This window comes from Doryrhamphus excisus, linkage group LG16 (genome assembly GCF_037039965.1).
Source record: "Doryrhamphus excisus strain RoL-2023G ecotype Guam linkage group LG16, RoL_Dexc_Guam_v1.1, whole genome shotgun sequence".
In the NCBI taxonomy this organism is placed as follows: Eukaryota; Metazoa; Chordata; class Actinopteri; order Syngnathiformes; family Syngnathidae; genus Doryrhamphus; species Doryrhamphus excisus.
The window spans coordinates 3245401-3264778 of record NC_136372.1 but is presented as its reverse complement, the minus strand read 5'-3'; the positions used below and the strand labels follow the sequence as shown (position 1 = coordinate 3264778).

Below are 19378 nucleotides of genomic sequence, written 5' to 3'. Positions count from 1 at the left end.
TATCTAGTCTTTGAGCATCAACTGATGCAGCCCGCTCGGATGAAAATCTTTATCAGTTTTTGCTCAAAGACTAGATAGGACAGCTTTAATCCGATGTGGGTAGGACTAGTAACAGCTCTCATCTGAGCAGGCTCCTATCTAGTCCTGTCCTATCTAGTCTTTGAGCATCAACAGCCCGCTTGGATGAAAATCTTCATCAATTTATGCTCAAAGACTAGATAGGACAGCTTTAGTCCGATGTTGTGTTGCATGCTACATGTGGTTAGGACTAGTAATGGCTCTCATCTGAGCAGGCTCCTATCTAGTCCTGTCCTATCTAGTCTTTGAGCATGAACTGATGCAGTCTCGGATGAAAATCTTCATCAATTTATGCTCAACAACTAGATAGGACAGCTTTAATCCGATGTCGGTAGGACTAGTAACGGCTCTCATCTGAGCAGGCTCCTATCTAGTCCTGTCCTATCTAGTCTTTGAGCATCAACAGCCCGCTTGGATGAAAATCTTCATCAATTTATGTTCAACGACTAGATAGGACAGCTTTAGTCCGATGTTGTGTTGTATTCTACATGTGCTTAGGACTAGTAACAGCTCTCATCTGAGCCGGCTCCTATCTAGTCCTGTTCTATCTAGTCTTTGAGCATCAACTGATGCAGCCCGCTCGGATGGAAATCTTCATCAGTTCATGCTCAAAGACTAGATAGGACAGCTTTAATCAGATGTGGTTAGGACTATTAACGGCTCTCATCTGAGCCGGCTCCTATTTAGTCCTGTCCTATCTAGTCCTTGAGCATCAACTGATGCAGCCTGCTCGGATGAAAATCTCCATCAGTTCATGCTAAAAGACTAGATAGGACAGCTTTAGTCCGATGTTAGGTTGCATGCTACATGTGGTTAGGACTAGTAACGGCTCTCATTTGAGCAGGCTCCTATCTAGTCCTGTCCTATCTAGTCTTTGAGCATGAACTGATGAAGATTTTCATCCGAGAGGGCTGCATCAGTTCATGCTCAAAGACTAGATAGGACAGCTTTAGTCTGATGTTGTGTTGCATGTTACATGTGGTTAGGACTAGTAACGGCTCTCATCTGAGCAGGCTTCTATTTAGTCCTGTCCTATCTAGTCTTTGAGCATGAACTGATGCAGCCCGCTCAGATGAAAATCTTCATCAGTTTATGCTCAAAGACTAGATAGGACAGCTTTAATCAGATGTGGTTAGGACTATTAACGGCTCTCATCTGAGCAGGCTTTTATTTAGTCCTGTCCTATCTAGTCTTTGAGCATCAACTGATGCAGCCCGCTCGGATGAAAATCTCGATCAGTTCATGCTAAAAGACTAGATAGGACAGCTTTAGACTGATGTTGTGTTGTATGCTACATGTGGTTAGCATTAGTAGCGGCTCTCATCTGAGCAGGACTCATCAGATCATGCTCAAAGACAAGACAGGATCGGTCTAGATCGGACTAAAGCTGTCCTATCCAGTCTTTTAGGCAAACAAAATTTTAAAATTGTACAATTGCAATGAAATTAATTGCATCCGACCTTCCTGAAAATAGAAATTATGTTTTTATATTTGGGGGGAAAACAAGCAAAAATGAGGTCAAGTGTATAAATGCATGACATGTAGCGAGCATTAAGCATTAAGACCCATATTTCCTATACAATCATTTGTTAGTGAACTACACACGACTATTTAGTAGCTTCATGATAAAGTGACTACACGTCTGATTATTATTATTATTATTATTATTTTTTTTTAATACAACCTGTAATCCTAACATCTGCCTTTTATGGATCTGCTTTCCATATCATGATTAATATTGTGAGGAATAAAACGTAACAAAAGAGACCTGTTTTATGGATCTGCTTTCCATATCATGATTAATATTGTGAGGAATAAAACGTAACAAAAGAGACCTGTTTTATGGATCTGCTTTCCATATCATGATTAATATTGTGAGGAATAAAACGTAACGAAAGAGACCTGTTTTATGGATCTGCTTTCCATATCATGATTAATATTGTGAGGAATAAAACGTAACAAAAGAGACCTGTTTTATGGATCTGCTTTCCATATCATGATTAATATTGTGAGGAATAAAACGTAACAAAAGAGACCTGTTTTATGGATCTGCTTTCCATATCATGATTAATATTGTGAGGAATAAAACGTAACAAAAGAGACCTGTTTGGGTTTTGGGGCAGTGCAAAAGTAAAGTAGATACAGTCGAGAGTTAAGGAGGTTACTTTTAAATACAAATATATAGAATTTTGTCATGTTTTTACAAATATTATGTACAGTTGGATTTAATTACAAGTGAAATGCAAATGGAGGAAGAGGAGAAGGTAGCATCTCAGCACACACACGGAGACTTTGGATTTGTGTTTTTTTTTTTTTTGTTTCAGTCAGACCGTCCCGCTCGGGCGCCGTTAATCCAGCTCGCCGTTTGGTCGAACCCAAACGCTTTGCGATGCCGAAGAATATCCACTTCCGCCGTTAAATCGCAAACGAGTGCGGCAAAACGCACGTTATCGGCGTTATCGTTTTATCCCTTCATCCTACACGGTGGTCTCGCCGTGTTTGCCGTTTGTCAGTCTGGTGTAGAACTTGTGCCAGGAGTGTAGAGTCTTCCCGGACCAGATCCAGAACCCGGATGTGATACCCACAATGAGCGTCATGAGGTACTTGATCATGTAGACGGTAAAATCCGGGGTCATTCGCGGTCCCGTGTGCGCCGGGCACGGGATAGCCAGACTACGGCAGCTGTGCCCGACCCAGCTGCGTTCCCAATGCGGGCGGAAGGCCTGCTCGTAGAAGAAGCAAGCGATAACGATAGTGGCGGGAACGGTGTAGAGAACGCTGAAGACGCCGATGCGCACCATGAGGCGCTCCAGTTTCTCCGTTTTGGTGCCGTCGTGCTTCATGATGGTGCGGATGCGGAACAGCGACACGAAGCCGGCGAGTAGAAACGAGGTTCCGATGAAGAGGTAGATAAAAAGCGGGGCCAGAACGAAACCTCGAAGGGGGTCCAAGTTGCTGAGGCTGACGAAGCACACGCCGCTAAGAACGTCGCCCTCGATTTGCCCGATGGCCAGGATGCTGATGGTCTTCACCGCCGGAACCGCCCAAGCCGCTAGGTGGAAGTACTGCGAGTTAGCCTCGATGGCCTCGTGACCCCACTTCATACCTGCCGCCAGGAACCAGGTGAGGGACAAGATGACCCACCAGATGGAGCTAGCCATGCTGAAGAAGTACAACATCATGAAGAGGATGGTGCAACCTTCTTTTTTGGTGCCTTGCACAATGGTTTTGTAGCCGTCTGGGTTGAAGCTCTCATTACACACCACTTTATCACCCAGGAAGAACCCGGCGATGTAAGCGATGGACACCATGGTGTAGCAGCCGGATAAGAAGATGATGGGCCTCTCGGGGTATCTGAAACGCTGCATGTCCACCAAGTAAGTAGTCACGGTGAATAACGTGGAAGCGCAGCAAAGCACGGACCAGACTAGAATCCAAATTCTGGAGAAATTGATCTCCTTCTCGGTGAAGAACATGTACCCGCCGCCTTTGGAGGGCTCGCAAGGAGCCGCGCAGTCCTTCTCCTCGAGGAACATGTAGTTCAAATAAGGTGGCACCTTGAGAACATTCGGGCACCGGAATCGCCCGTCTTGACCGAACGGCTCCTGAGTACCCGGAACTGATAAAGGTGGAACGGTGGCGGCGGAAGAGTCGTTCTGTCCCACGCAGATCTGACCGTCTCCGAGTACTGGGAAGTTCTCGCAACGTAAACGGTCCGGCCACTGGAATCCGAACTTGTTCATGAGCGCCTCGCAGCCCTGTTTGGCTCTCTCACAGATGGACCTACACGGCGGGATGGCCTTCTCCAGGACGGTGCACACGGGCGCATACATGGAACACAGGAAGAACTTTAACTCCGGGGAGCACTGGACCTTCACTAGAGGGTAGAACTGGTGCACCTCCAGCCCTGCGTCCTCCTGGTTGTAGTGGCCTACTAAATTGGGCATGATGGTTTGGTTATAGGCGATGTCCGTGCACAGAGGAATGGAGATGGGTTGACAAAATCCATGTTCTGGGATGACAATTCCATTGTCTCCTTGATACTGAGCTGAAATCAGCACAGGCAGCAGAAGAACAGCCCTGGTCCAGCTGAGAAACATCTCGACTTTACACGCTTTAGTCATATAATTCACTTGCATTCATAAAAAAAGTCTTTAAAGACAAAAAAAAAACCATCCAAAAGCTGCAAAGTGTAATAGTTTACACCCGAGCGTCGTCCTCTTTGTGTTCACTCTTCGCTTCGAACTTTTTTCTTCTTCAAAACTCCTATGCTTGTGCCCCTGCTGTCATGTCGCTTCGACTAGAAGTTAAACATCCGGTAAGTGTCTTCAAAATAAAAGCGTGTCATCGCTAACACAAGCAGAAACATTATCTCTTTCTGATAAAAAAACAACCTTTACAGTTGTTATTGTCATAAAATAAATAAAATGTAAGGATTGTACTCACTCTGACAAACACAAATAGATAGTTAAATTGACTTCGGTGATAATTTATTTTTATTTTTAAGAAACTATTATGACAAGATGGTATACTGGTCTAACTTGACGCAACAGCTGGATGGCGTGGCCCAACCAGAAGTACGAGTTTGTGCATGGATAAATGAGGAGGGGAACGTCCCCACCTAGTGTTCATGTGATTTTAGGGTCCACATCACTCAGAAGACCATCAGACAGGAGGCTAAAATAGACTTAAAAGACTTAAAAGAGACTAAAAAGTCTAGGAGACTTAAGCTCAACCATAGACAGAAATGTAAATATCATTAAAATCTTACTCAAGCTCAAGTAAAACTGGTCTCAAAATATATTCAAATAAAAGTACTTTTCCAGGTGGGGGTACAAAGGTGGTGCAAAGTTTAAGTGCACTTTAATTTCTTGTATTTAATTATTTCATTATTATTATTGCATGTAATAATAATATTATAATATAATACTATTATAATATAACAGGAAAATGTTGCATTATTTTATTATTATTATTATTGAGTGTAATAATAATATAATTCATCATTTTCCTGCAGATTTTGCCACCAAGTGATTGGTTATCTCTCATTTACAGATGTTTTCAGGTGCAATTAGTCCCCTGTTACTTGCATTTTTAATTTAAAATGTAAACTAGCACAGACAGGAGCAAGAAGTACATATTCACATTTGAAAAAGTACTTCCAGTACTTCAATAACAGTCAGCAATGTAGTATTTTCAGTCAAATTATATTGCGTTTTAAGTAAATTATGACTTTGAAATTAAATTACTTCTAAAAGAAACCCATATTTGCTAATCAAAAGAAATAATAGACACATTTTAAGTATATTTTGTTGTACATTTATTATAAGTGTGTATATTTTATGGGTTTAGGCTTTAGTATGTTAAAAAAGTGCAACTCACTTACAGTAATGTCAGTAAAAAAATGAGAAAACACAATAATTTTAAAGCTATTACAATATTAGAATAGCATTAACTGTTTGTTAACGATAGTATTCTATTAAAATGGTCCAGAATGTGCACAACAAACCTAAAACACACACATGTTTGTATAGATATATAAGTATATTTTGTTATTTAATACAAATATAATATAATATAATAGTTTGTTTATATCAAATGTACTGAACTGCAAACACGCCCCACACTTAGTGACTATATGCAAATAAAACTTAAGAATGCGGAAGTAACAATGTGACGCACTAAACCAGTTTCCCTGGTATGCCAATCATTATGCGATTATTAGTATGTGCATCACAGAGATTATTTCTAATTACTTAATGTTTTACCGCATATATTGCCATGATTTATTAAAAGAAATCAATCAATAACGTTTACATCGCTGCATAACGGGGCGTGGCCAGCAGATGTTGCTACGCTGTGGAGACACCACCTTGACGTTAATTGGGCAACAGATGTGACCAATGAGCATTCAGTAAAAAAAATAACATACCCCAAAGGGGCGGGACTTCTTGAGCTTTGGCGATAGTACATTTTAGGACTTCTCAGTAAGTTGATCTAACGTTAACGGTCCAGGTAGGTTCATACAGGATTGGTTTTTGGATTGGTTAAGATCACAATTTTGTTAAAACTTCCCTTGTGATCCGATAATTGTAATCCATCTTCGCCATCTTGTTGATGACGTCTAAATTAGCTATCAGCTATTAAGTCAGCCAATATGGCCGCCATCGGTTTTTACTCATTAGCATCTAGCAGAAAAAAAAGAATGTCTTCAAAAAAAAAACAGCTATTATACTGATCGTGTGAGCATATAGATTTCTAAAAATGTTATCATGTGTTTTGATCGTTTGGTGTTGTAATAACAGAGTCAGGTTCGAAGGAAGAGGACCAGAATGGCATCATACACTAGCAATGTCCACCGTCAGGTAAAAGTCATATATTGTATAACAAACATACAGTTAAGTACAGTAAAGTAGCTCATTTATGTCATAACTCTTCAATCACTTGTATTGATCTGGAAAGGATGTGTATATAATTTTGGCTTCAATCCTAATGTGAATGCAATAACAAATTATTGATTATTATTTTAGTGATTTGCATCAAATTCTGGAGATAAAGGTTTGAATCTGTAGGTACTTTGGGCTTCTGGAAATCACGTAAACATCACGCAGTGACGTTCCAATGGAGATAAGAACCCAGATGAGGCAGATGTGCTAACCACTACGTGATTGAAGGTTGCCATTTTTTTTTTTCTGTTACAGGCAAGTGTAAATGGAGACGATGCTAATATTGATGCTTTCACTTCGGGTGTCGGTCTGCACGATGCACGACACATGGCGCCGTTCACACAATGGTCTCGCAGTGGTCACAGTGATTCCTACGAACTCAAGGATTGTATTCTGAACAGCATTAAGAAAAAGTATAGAATATTTACTTTAAGTGTAGTATTTATTCTTATAAAATGATATATATTTCTTCCTTCTCAAGGGAAAACTTTGACAGAAGTGAATCTGAAGAGGAGACTGATCTGCAGGCATTAGTGGCCAATATTTTGGATGAAGGTGACGCCCAAAGCCGGTATGTTGTGCAGTATTTTGAGGAACATGCTCCTCAGTATTTGATAAGATAAGATATGCATTTATTCGTCCCTCAATGGGGAAATTTGCTTTGCACGGCAGCAAGAGTACAGAGTCAGTTAAGCAGTACAAAATACACAATATAGAAAAATAAACAATATAAACAACCCAAGTATTAACAAAATCAACAGTTTTACCCAGAGTTATATACAAATACAGTATGCAGATAATATGAAACGAGATGAGATATATGACCAGTCTATACACTATGAATTCTTGCTAGTGAGTTAATATGAAATACTTCACATAGTGAGAGCAGGGGCCTCAAACTAGTGTCCTGCGGACCACATTTGGCCCGCGGGCCGCGTGTTGATATGGATGCTGTATGGTATCATGTACCCAGAAAAAAATGATTACGTTTGATTAATGTTCATGTTAAAGGTTAAATAACTGTTAATAGTTATCCTCCGTATCCGTGTGGAAGTGGTAAGTTTTTGGCTATTTAGGTTTAAAGGAAATAACTTGAAGGCTGCCGTTTAGGTGGCTAGCTCTCTAGTTTGCGAGTTAGCATGTGTCTCGAGACCCTGCAGTTGCGCAATATGTTGTAAATAAAAAGAGTATAATTGTGACTATAGTCGTTATTTATTACTGATTGATTGATTTTCTTTATACTTGATTTGTTTATTTATTTTTCATCTTATTTTGTGTAGAAAAATAAACATTAAGATATTTGAGAACAGTGGAATGTTTTATCAGAGCTTTTCATGTAGAAAATTGGAACCAAAGCAAAGTTTTTTTATTTTTTTTTGTTTTTAATAAATGCGTTTTTTTGTTTTTTTTGGAAAACCTGATGCGGCCCAGTCTCATCCAGACCCTAGCTCCAGTGGCCCCCAAGTAAATTGAGTTTAAGACCCCTGATTTAGAGCCTTAATATTGCACAGAGAATGAAGTCTGGAGTAACTATAATGAATATAAAAAATATAAAAAGTATTGCACAGATGTACATAGTGGTGTGGAATTCTATTGGGAGCATATTACAGTTGTTACTCGGAATAGGACCTATCTGTTCCAGTATCGGAATGGATTATATTCCAAACCAGGGGGCCGTATCTGTGCTTTAATGTTGTCAGCAAATGTAGCCAAATAAGTATCAGCAAATAAAGCGAGATGTTACTTTGGTATCGGAATAGTGGGAATCAACAGATATGCAAATTAAGTTGTTACATGTCGTTTAAGCCAGAAAAACAATACAGAAAAATTAATGACATGGCTTTTACTTTGAGTTAGAAATAAACCTTTTAATTTCATAGTGGTTTCTTTTGTTTAATGATGGTTAAAACGTAACAAAATATATGAAGATTGTTTTTTTTTTTTTTCAGAAACCTTTCTACTGGAAGCTCTATATGGTGTCCAGAACCTTGGATAGAAGACTTTTCAACATATTTTCAATCAGAGAATACACAGGACAACACTACATTTTTTTCTAACTCTGTTCCCAGTAAGGCTTTCCTTCAAGGACAAGTGGAGTCGGCGAGCAAAAATGTCCATTTCACTGAACAGCCCATTGGCGGTTCTTCTCATCGGCATGTCGGTGTTCCTAATGGAGACAGAAACGGCCTCTGTAGCCGTCCCCGGAGGCTACCGCCAGGTCTTCCCATTGTCAAAACAGGAAACCACATCCTGTCACGGACGCCGCCCGGCGAGTATGACCTGTCAGCTGATTTGCAGCAAGCAAATCATCGTCCCGTTAACGACTTCCCTCAAATCAGCCATGTCTTTCAGCAACAAAACGAGATGCGGAGCTCTTTATTTGATCTTCACCGTGAAGGCCACCGCAATGGAAGGAGTGCAACGCCCATGACTAATATCGAGCAGCACCTCCCAGAAGACATTAACCAATCTGTGTTTGGTTTCAAGTCACTCATGGCTTATGAGTCTAACGGAGGACATTTTAGAGTTTTTCCAAACATGCAAGTAAATACACAACATCCCGAAGAATGCATGGATGAACAACGGAAAATCCCGATCCGGGCAATGCCACCAGTGCACACCCAAAAACAGCTGGAGGGATTATTGTGGAGCAGAAAAGATAAAGCGGGAAAACCAATAGTTCATCATCATGGCATTCAAGGATTGTCAGGGTTTGGCAATGAAAATGAATATTTTCTGCAAAAAAACCCCAACTCTTCGCCTTTAAAGCAACACAACCAGTACCAGAATATAATAAACAGACACCAGTTTTCCAATCACTGCACCCAGCAGTACAATATGAAGCCGCAGGAAAAGAAGAGAATGCCTGGTTTATTTGGAGAAAGACCCCAAACCCCAAATTACAAGTCATCACACTCTGACTTCCTGCTCAACATGCAGAGAGCAGCTACAGAAGACCGTATGGGGGCCATGCAGCCATCGATAACTCTCACGTATACCGCCGGGTCTTATGCACACCGCAATTTGAGAAGCGTCCCTCCTGGTATGACTACCTCTCCTATGATGTCCAACCACCGGGGTGCAGCATTGTACGCTCAACTCGATGACTCCAAGTATGGAAAGAGTTATGGCATAGGCTCAGCTTTGGCAGCGCCGTTGGAAAATAACAAAGGGGTACTCATGATGCAGTTTTACCTCCACCTGGATGAGTGCTATGAGGAGTGGAGGTACTTGGAGGAGGAGTGGAAGAAGGTAGGTTTGTGTTTAGAATGCTCCGGTCAAGGACTTAAATCGACTGAAACTTGGATTAATTACCCATTTTTAATTAATTTATGATGAGCGATATTGTACAGGGGTGCCTGTTTTCAAAGAAAGTGAAAAAATTTGGGTAATAAGAGTTTTAAAGTCAATATAGGGGTGTTACTTCATGTCAAGAGGGCTCTAATAATGTAAAATAAATATTCATTCATTTTTTTACCACTTATCCTCACGAGGGTCGCGGAAGGGTGCTGGAGCCTATCCCAGCTGTCTTCAGGCGAGAGTCAGCGTACATGCTGGACTGGTCGCCAGCCAATCACAGGGCACATATAGACAAACAACCATTCACACTCACATTCATACCTATGGACAATTTGGAGTCGCTAATTAACCTAGCATGTTTTTGGAATGTGGGAGGAAACCGGAATACCCGGACAAAACCCACGCATGCACGGGGAGAACATGCAAACTCCACACAGAGATGGCCGAGGGCGGAATTGAACTCGGGTCTCCTATTTGTGAAGCCTGTGTGCTAAGCACTCAGACACCGTGCAGCCCCTAAAAGGTTTTATTTCCTTTTATTTACAAATTTGGGTAATAAGAGTTTAAAATTCAACATAGGGGTGTTATTTCATGTCTAGAGGGCTCTAATAATGATAAATATTCATTCGTTTTTACAGCTCATCCTCACCAGGGTTGCTGGGGTGCCGGAGTACCCGGAGAAAACCCACACATGCACGGGGAGAACATGTTTTGTCTTAAATGGCTTATTGTCTCTTATTATGTTCACTATATTGGTTAATACAAGAGTAAATGTGAACTTTAGGGTTGCTATTTCATGCCTAGAGGACTCTAATGTTATAAACTGCCTTTACACTATACAGTATGTAAATGAGGCAGCATGGCAGCCGAAAACCCACACATGCACAAGGAGAACATGCAAACTCCACACAGAGATGGCCGAGAGTGGAATTGAACCCTAGTCTTCTAGCTGTGAGGTCTGCGCGCTAACCACTTTTCCACCGTGCCGCCCTGTAATATGAACTGTTGATATGAGCTGTTAAAGATCACACCTTTGTTCCCAAATTTTCCGTGAAAATAAGGCGGAAAAACACTTTCCGGTGTGGCATTGAATTGACGTAAACATTCTAATAGACTACACATTTACCTGTCAAATTCCGATTGGTCATTTCAGACAGAAGTCACTCTCGCCAAAACATTTCCAGGGGAATGGATGCCACCTCTGACTTCCACAAGTCCCACCGCCTCTCCGGTGAAGCCGTCGGGAGTTGAGGATCTCATCTTGAACCAGAAGAAGGAGCAATGGAGGGTGAGTCGTCGGGATTTGTTGTTTTCTAACGGGACAAAAGACGTATTTTTGTGTCACATGACAGGTGGAGTGCCTTTTGTATAAAATGGAGGGTGTTTGCAACATACCGCTCCATGCCGGCGTTTGCGTGGCATTGACCAATCATCACTCGACTTTGTCACGCATCTCTGAGCTTGTGGGCGTGTCCCAGCATCATCAGCGGGATAGAGGTACTTTTCGATATTTGCATGTGATTCAAGTGTAAGAACAAGTAAAGGTGGTGCTTAGGTTACGTTTTGCGATTCCGCCATTTTGTTTCCCCAGATACCGTGTTGTTGGTCATGGGCCTGAAAGAGCTCGCCGCAGCCACCAGGAAGCTCCGTACGGCTCTGTGGTGCGCTCTTCAGATGTGCCTGCCCGAACCCGTCAAGAAGCCGGACCGCCATGATGTAAACAGGGAAGAGACACACACACAACCGCCCCTCTTCTCCCTACGGGGGTTACTCTTTTAGGATCTAGTAAAAAAAAATCCTAAAAAGAACCCATTGCTGTCAACCTGGTGATCGGATTTCCGCCAGTCTTCATTTTCATTTTATTTAAACATCACTATTTATGTTTGTTATTATTTATTGACCTGTTAAACTCACAAATATTTGAATCATAATCAAACGAATACATTCAATTTTTTTCCTGAATTATTCGGAACGGTTTAAAAAAAAAAAGGGGTAGCTCATATCTGGACAATGTTTTTAATTCATAAATCAGTTTTTTTTGACAGAGCACAATATGACGTATGAGGTCATTAATACTGCGTCGTACTACAATACTATCAGTGAAGTGTAAAACGGGAATGTTAAGGTCAACATTTGGGGGATTAAATATAAAAAGAAAAATATCTGAGACTTTAGTTTTGTTATTCAAATATTCATGCACAATTTAGTGCAGTTTTATCACTAAAAGTAAATATTTGAATCCAGTTTTATTTGCGATTAGTTTTGTCAGTTTGACATTAAAAATGGCAGCTCAGTTGTGTAGCTGCTTGAGTGTCAGTATTGCGGTTGTTCCGGTCGTTGGTTATTTAATGTGATGTTATAATGTTGGTGTTTTTCTCCACTGTACATGTTTGTACATGTAAACGTTTAAAATTAAAAGCATTGAAATTGATTCAATTTTTTTTTTTTTTTTTTACTTCGAAAAATTCAGTCAATGAAATTGCGGCAAATTTTTTTTTTTTTTTTACTTTGAAAAATGCTTTGTTTGTTCATGATCTCAGTCAATGAAATTGCGGCAAATTTTATTATTTTTTTTTACTTCGAAAAATGCTTCGTTTGTTCATGATCTCAGTCAATGAAATTGCAGCAAATTTTATTTTTTTTTACTTCGAAAAATGTTTTGTTTGTTCATGATCTCAGTCAATGAAATTGCGGCAAATTTTATTTTATTTTTTTTACTTCGAAAAGTGTTTCGTTTGTTCATGATCTCAGTCAATGAAATTGCGGCAAATTTTATTATTTTTTTACTTCGAAAAATGCTTCGTTTGTTCATGATCTCAGTCAATGAAATTGCGGCAAATTTTATTATTTTTTTTTACTTTGAAAAATGTTTTGTTTGTTCATGATCTCAGTCAATGAAATTGCGGCAAATTTTATTTTTTTACTTTGAAAAATGTTTAGTTTGTTCATGATCTCAGTCAAAAACCAAATGAGTTGAAAGATAGCACATAATTCCAGTTGTGACAATACAAAGATGCAAATATGTCCGATTAGCTCAAAAAAAATGGCTGAATTTCTGGCTTTTCCTAAATTTCAGTGCTCATCTCATTATTCAGCAAAACACACACAGGACTGCAACGTCCTAAATGTTTTTTTTTTTCCCCACACACGTACAAATGTCCTTTTCTCCTGCTTTTATCTTCTGCGTTCACCCTTCTGTGTCCGCTTCTTCTCCTTCTCCTTCCTGTCCTGTTTGGCCAGCTTGTCCTTTTCCCTCTGCATCTTGTCCATCTCTTTTTTCTTCTGAGCATCTTCACGGGCTTGATCCCGCTTCTGCTTTTGCCTGTTCAGGACCTCCTCCACGTTGGTGTTCTTGAACATGGCTGACAAGTTTGGCGTCAAGGAGAAAGAGCTCACGGAGATCACTTATTACCGACTTTGTGGATTACTTCCAGTTTTGATTTTTCTTTTGTGCAAAGTGGTGACAATCAAATACGTACCGGTATTTTTGGACATGACCTTAGAAAGGATACACTTGTCTTTTCCGACGTTGCCATCTGGAGACTCCTCCTCTTCTCCTTCAGTGTTTACAGTTAAGGAACAAAACTGGTATCACAATACAGTAATCATTGTTTACATAATAAGGATATTCCTCTTCGTCTGTAACGTTGGCATACTGCGCCAACAGGGCCTCTTTCCTCTTCTTGGACTCCTCCGTCACTTCTTTTTGTCTGACCACAATCTGAGCTTGTTTCTCGATCATGCTGGCGATGGCCTGGACCTCAACTGGAAAGAAATGCATTTTATTTACATTCTTTAGAACTTTGCTCCATAACATATAAGTGGCTAACTAATAAAAACTAACCCGAATTATTTATAATTAAAAAATACAATAGCTATAAAATAATATTACCGTCTCCGGCGTCCCTTTTGTTTGCAGAGTGGCTGCAGTACTCCGCCCACTGCTTAATAATTTCTTTGCAGACATCTTCAAGCGTGTCCTCATCCTGTACACAACATGGACTAGCATGTCAGGTGCTCAGTGACAATATAGTGCAATAAAAACAAGACAGTTTATTCTACAGTGGTTGTAATTTGCAGTGACAGCCATAATAATACATATATTAGTTGGATTTGCTGTGCTTTGTGACGCATGTGAACGTAGACATATCCGGTTTGGTGTTTTGGACTACAAAACTATTCCGTGTATCTGCTGTGTTCCATAAATTATAACAGACGGTAATCAGTTGGCTACGTGCGACATGAGGGCATCGTTACTCGCCAGAAATGCGGATAAAATCCCTTGAAGGGCGTCTTTTTTCTCCTCGTCGCTCTCCTCCTCTTGCAGCACTCCTAAAATGTACGCTCCGTACACTTCTCGGTCCACTTCTAGCGAATCCAGACGCTCATTTAGCCAACTTTCAAACTCCCCGGTGTCTTCTATGGGCGCAGCCATCTTGGCATTTCGGGGGTCCTTAACCGGCACGCAGCTGTCCTGTATTGCGCCTGTACGTAAATGTAAATCGATATAAAAATGTCGTTGCAGTGTCTAACCTAGCATCTTTTAGTAACGACGACGACTATAAACAGCCAGGTAACGTCATATTTATATCATGTATTGTAATACACGTAAGAAAAATATTTTCTTTGATTGTATTTTAAAAGCAGGCAGTGTATTTGGAAATGCCCAGTGAAATACAATGTACATACAAAAGTATACCTGGCACTGACAAATGCTACATGATGTTCCTTTTATGGGATAAAATAGAGTAGTCATCGTGAATGAATCTCCGGCATATATTCCACAGAAAGTTTACTGATAAATTTGCTGTTTACTTAATTTTGAAAACAGTTACAGGCTTCTTAATTCAGTTGCAAGTGTTCAGCTTTTGCAGTCTTATTGGGATCCTGCCATAAGTCCGCACAGCGTTTTCACTAAAAATGGATGTTTTGATTGCAAAACTACTTGTGCACTCACTTTCAGGCTTTGAGCAGCTCTAAGGCTTGCCAAAGCCTGTCTCATTAAAATGTTGATTCGTTTAAAATAAGCAACTTCATTCCGGTTAGTGAGCTTACTGGCAGATAAATATATATATTTTTTGGCACAAGAGAATCATCATTTGCAGAAAAAGTACCATATTTGATCATCAACTTGTAGTATTTTATAATGACTGAACGCTTAAGGTTACTTTTAGCATTAAGACTTCCTGTGTAGCTGAAACACAAGATGTGCATTGGCATGATATTACTAGTCTTTGCCACTAGGGGGTGCCAAAGCACATAAATACGCTCACCCTTCAAAGTCATGCTTGGCGATGCTGTTGCCTTTCCAGTTGGATGACAGCAGTGGAGCTTCCTCATGTATTCGCCACAGATTGCTTCATGCGTGCGCATCACATCCAGTGTGTTTTAGTGTAATTGTAAGCAGCACTGCAGGGGCAGGGAAAACGGCCCGCCAGCTGTTTGTTCGGCCCCCCCTCCCCTTTTTCATTTGACACTGGGACAACACCTCGCAGCTGTTTGAATATATTAAATAATGATTCCATTTGAATGATTCTGCTCCCAGAGAGAGAGATTTGTGCAAGACTGGGCGGGGAAGCGGATATTAGTTATACCCCTAGTTACACCCCCCCTCCGCCACCCCCCGGTCCCACAGCTCCCACATAATGGCTTCACACTTCACTGACATTGCAGTAATGAAGTGTGAAGCTTCTGTTGGAGGCCGCGGTTGGAGGCTGCAGGGGCGAAAGGCGCCACCTTCACTTCCTCGTGCACTCGCTCAAATGTTTTACGGGGCAGGCAGGCGTTCAAACTCGGGTCTTAAAGCGACGTGGAATGCGACTTCCTGTGCTGTGATTTGGCTGCGATGTCTTTTGCTAGAAATAGCGCACTCGCACGAGGCAAGTGGTCGCGTGCTTCGGGTCCACCTCGCAACCTAAAGTTCTGAGAACTCGGATAAGGACTCAAATGCAGCACGATTGCATGCAACAGCGTTGAGGCATAAGTCTGCATTTTGCTTCGGTTAGCATCCATAACGCTTATTGACCTTTTAGTTACCTTCCTTTTTATGGTGAGTGAACAATAGCAATTAAAGAGAATCAGCGAAGTGTGATCGGAGCTGGTAGGAATAGAATTCTATTGCAAATGTTGACAAACACGCATGACACACAAATGCATCGTGTGGGCAAATAAACAAATATTTATTTACAGTACCCATGCCAAAAAAAAACACCCATATATTGCCACCGCAAGGCATGCTGGGTAGCTGAAACGCAAAATAATCCAATATTTAATCACATACAGCTTTTTCACTTCTGATACAATACCGATATTGTCCTCCGATATTGCGTCGGGAAAAAAATAAAAATAATAATACATTTTATTTGTATACCGCTTTACAGTGAATAAAAATAAAGTTGAGTAAAAAAAGAAAAACAGTTAAAGTTTGAAGTTAAGGTCAAAATAACGAAATAAAACATCAAAATAATGAGATAAAATGTCAAAATTTTGAGAAAAGAATGTAATAATAATGAGATTAAAAGTGGAAATAATGACTTAGCACCCGCGGCACTCGACCAATTGGTATCTCGTAATTTTGACTTTCTTATCTCAAATTTTGACTTTTTATCTCGTAATTTCAGCTTTCTATCTCGTAATTTTGACTTTTTATTTCGTAATTTCGGCTTTCTATCTCGTAATTTTGACTTTCTATCTCGTAATTTTGACTTTTTATCTCGTAATTTCGGCTTTCTATCTCGTAATTTTGACTTTCTATCTCGTAATTTCGGCTTTCTATCTCGTAATTTTGACTTTCTATCTCGTAATTTCGGCTTTCTATCTCGTAATTTTGACTTTCTATCTCGTAATTTTGACTTTTTATCTCGTAATTTCGAATTTTTATCTTGTAATTTCGACTTTTTATCTCGTAATTTTGACTTTCTTTCTCGTAATTTTGGCTTTCTATCTCGTACTTTCGACTTTCTATCTTGTAAGTTTGGCTTTCTTATCTCAAATTTCGACTTTCTATCTCACACTTTCGACTTTTTATCTTGCAATTTCGGCTTTTTATCTCGTAATTTCGACTTTTTATCTCGTAATTTCGACTTTTTATCTCGTAATTTCGGCTTTTTATCTCGTAATTTCGACTTATCTCGTAATTTCGGCTTTTTATCTCGTAATTTCGGCTTTTTATCTCGTAATTTTGGCTTTCTATCTCGTAATTTTGACTTTCTATCTCGTAATTTCGACTTTCTATCTCGTAATTTTGACTTTCTATCTCGTAATTTTGGCTTTCTATCTCGTAATTTTGGCTTTCTATCTCGTACTTTCGACTTTCTATCTTGTAAGTTTGGGTTTCTTATCTCAAATTTCGGCTTTTTATCTCGTAATTTTGGCTTTTTATCTCGTAATTTCGGCTTTTTATCTCGTAATTTCGGCTTTTTATCTCGGAATTTCGACTTATCTCGTAATTTCGGCTTTTTATCTCGTAATTTTGACTTTTTATCTTGTAATTTCGGCTTTTTATCTCGTAATTTTGACTTTTTATCTTGTAATTTTTACTTTCTATCTCGTAATTTTGACTTTCTATCTCATAATTTTGGCTTTCTATCTCGTACTTTCGACTTTCTATCTTGTAAGTTTGGCTTTCTTATCTCAAATTTCGACTTTTTATCTCGCAATTTTGGCTTTTTATCTCGTAATTTCGGCTTTTTATCTCGAAATTTCGGCTTTTTATCTCGTAATGTCGGCTTTCTATCTCGTAATTTTGACTTTCTATCTCGTAATTTCGACTTTCTATCTCGTAATTTTGACTTTTTATCTCGTAATTTTGACTTTCTATCTCGTAATTTTGGCTTTCTATCTCGTAATTTCGGCGTTCTATCTTGTAATTTCGACTTTTTAACTCGTAATTTACCATTGGGATATTTTTTTTCCCCAATGGCGGAAACGGGTTTCCATACAAAAATGACTTTTTTTTTTTTTCCTCGAGTGACTTTTTTTTGTTCAATAAAGAACAAAACGTACATGCTCCGTTGGTATCTCATAATTTTGACTTTATCTCAAAATTTTGACTTTTTATCTTGTAATTTTGACATTGTATCTCACAATTTCGACTTTTTAACTTGTAATTTAATTGGCATAATTTACCATTGGGATCATTTTTTTTTTCAGTGGCGGAAACGGGTTTCCATACAAAAATGACTTGTTTTTTTTTTTTTGACTGACTTTTTTTTCCCCCCATCTGTTCAATAAAGATACTTAAAAATTATAATACCATGAAACGGTCACATTTTTACCCAAGGTTATCAATAGCGGCCTAATATTAGCACATGCTGTTGTGATCATGCCGGCTCTTTAACTCAATTCATAATAATCGACACAGTCAATGAAATAAAATTGCAATAATACAACAGAAAGTAAGTGATTTTTATTTTTTGACTTATTTCTCTTCATATTGTGACAGGCTGCAGGCCACAAATGGCGGCATTGAATACACTCTTATAGTACAAGTTAGTCGTCAAGTCTCTGTGTGAAAATAACGGCCCGGTCCAGAGAGTGGCAAAGAGGTGAAGAGGGACGCCTCCATTCAGGGAATAGACTGCAATAGTCATATTTCAAGCACGGGGGACTCGGGGGAGGGGGGTCATCGCTTAATGCCACTGCTGCTCTTAGTAACGCGTAGCTTTAGGACGCCTGTCCTATTTATATTGAGGAGCTGTGGATTGATGCGAAATGACGAGGGCTGCGAGGCTGCAGAGTGGGTGGGCATCCACATGCTCCACTCCACAGGCGAGCCTTCTGCCTCTGTGTGGACGCAAATACACACCGACACACACACACACTTGTCTTCCTGTCCCAATGCCACCAGCCTTGGAAAAAAAAAAAAAGCCCTACAGTCTCAATGTGCAATGTCCTCTCTCTGTCAACATATCCTCTGTGCCAGCGCTAATGTGACAGAATATAACCACAGCCCGGAACAAGCAGTCTGCACCGTGGAGTGAGCAAAAAAAAAAAAAAAAAAAAACACGTTCCCCTCGTTTTCTTTGCCTCCGAAGTTGAAACTACTGATTTATTCCCGTGAATAAACCAGTTAAATCCGCCGCTGGAGCTCGCCCACAGACCCGCTTTCACCTTTTTAAAACAGTGGTCTCAAACATGCGGCCCGCGGGCCAAATGTGGCCCGCAGGACGCGACCTTGAGGCCCCCGCCTTGATATGAAAATTTAATGTCAAGTTTGATATGGATGCTGTATGGTTATCATGTACCCGGAAAAAAAACTATTACGTTTGATTAATGTTCATGTTAAAGGTTAAATAACTGTTAATAGTTATCCTCCCTATCCGTGTGGAAGTGGTAAGTTTTGGGCTATTTAAGTTGAAAGGAAATAACTTGAAAGGCTACCCAGAGTTATATACAAATACAGTATGCAGATAATATGAAACGAGATGCGATATATGACCAATCTATACACTATGAATTCTTGCTAGTGAGTTAATATGAGGCATTATAGAAATACTTCACATAAGAACATAATATATTGCATTTAGAGCAGGGGTCTCAAACACGCGGCCTGC

At 39.9% G+C, this 19378-nt stretch overlaps 2 protein-coding genes across 2 annotated transcripts; both read right to left on the bottom strand.

Moving 5' to 3' along the window:
• Positions 1-1984: 1984 nt before the first annotated feature.
• LOC131103691 (frizzled-2) lies at positions 1985-4339 on the bottom strand. Its single transcript, XM_058050157.2, has one exon. It carries the CDS (start codon positions 4215-4217, stop codon positions 2556-2558), a length of 1662 nt encoding a protein of 553 aa, XP_057906140.2. The 5' UTR covers positions 4218-4339; the 3' UTR covers positions 1985-2555.
• An 8399-nt stretch (positions 4340-12738) lies between these two features.
• ccdc43 (coiled-coil domain containing 43) lies at positions 12739-14298 on the bottom strand. Its single transcript, XM_058049067.2, has 5 exons — positions 14086-14298; positions 13717-13810; positions 13454-13589; positions 13337-13386; positions 12739-13186 (listed from the first exon to the last, which is right to left on the bottom strand). The coding sequence occupies exons 1-5, from the start codon at positions 14257-14259 to the stop codon at positions 12999-13001; spliced, it is 642 nt and encodes a 213-aa protein (XP_057905050.2). The 5' UTR covers positions 14260-14298; the 3' UTR covers positions 12739-12998.
• Positions 14299-19378: the final 5080 nt, after the last annotated feature.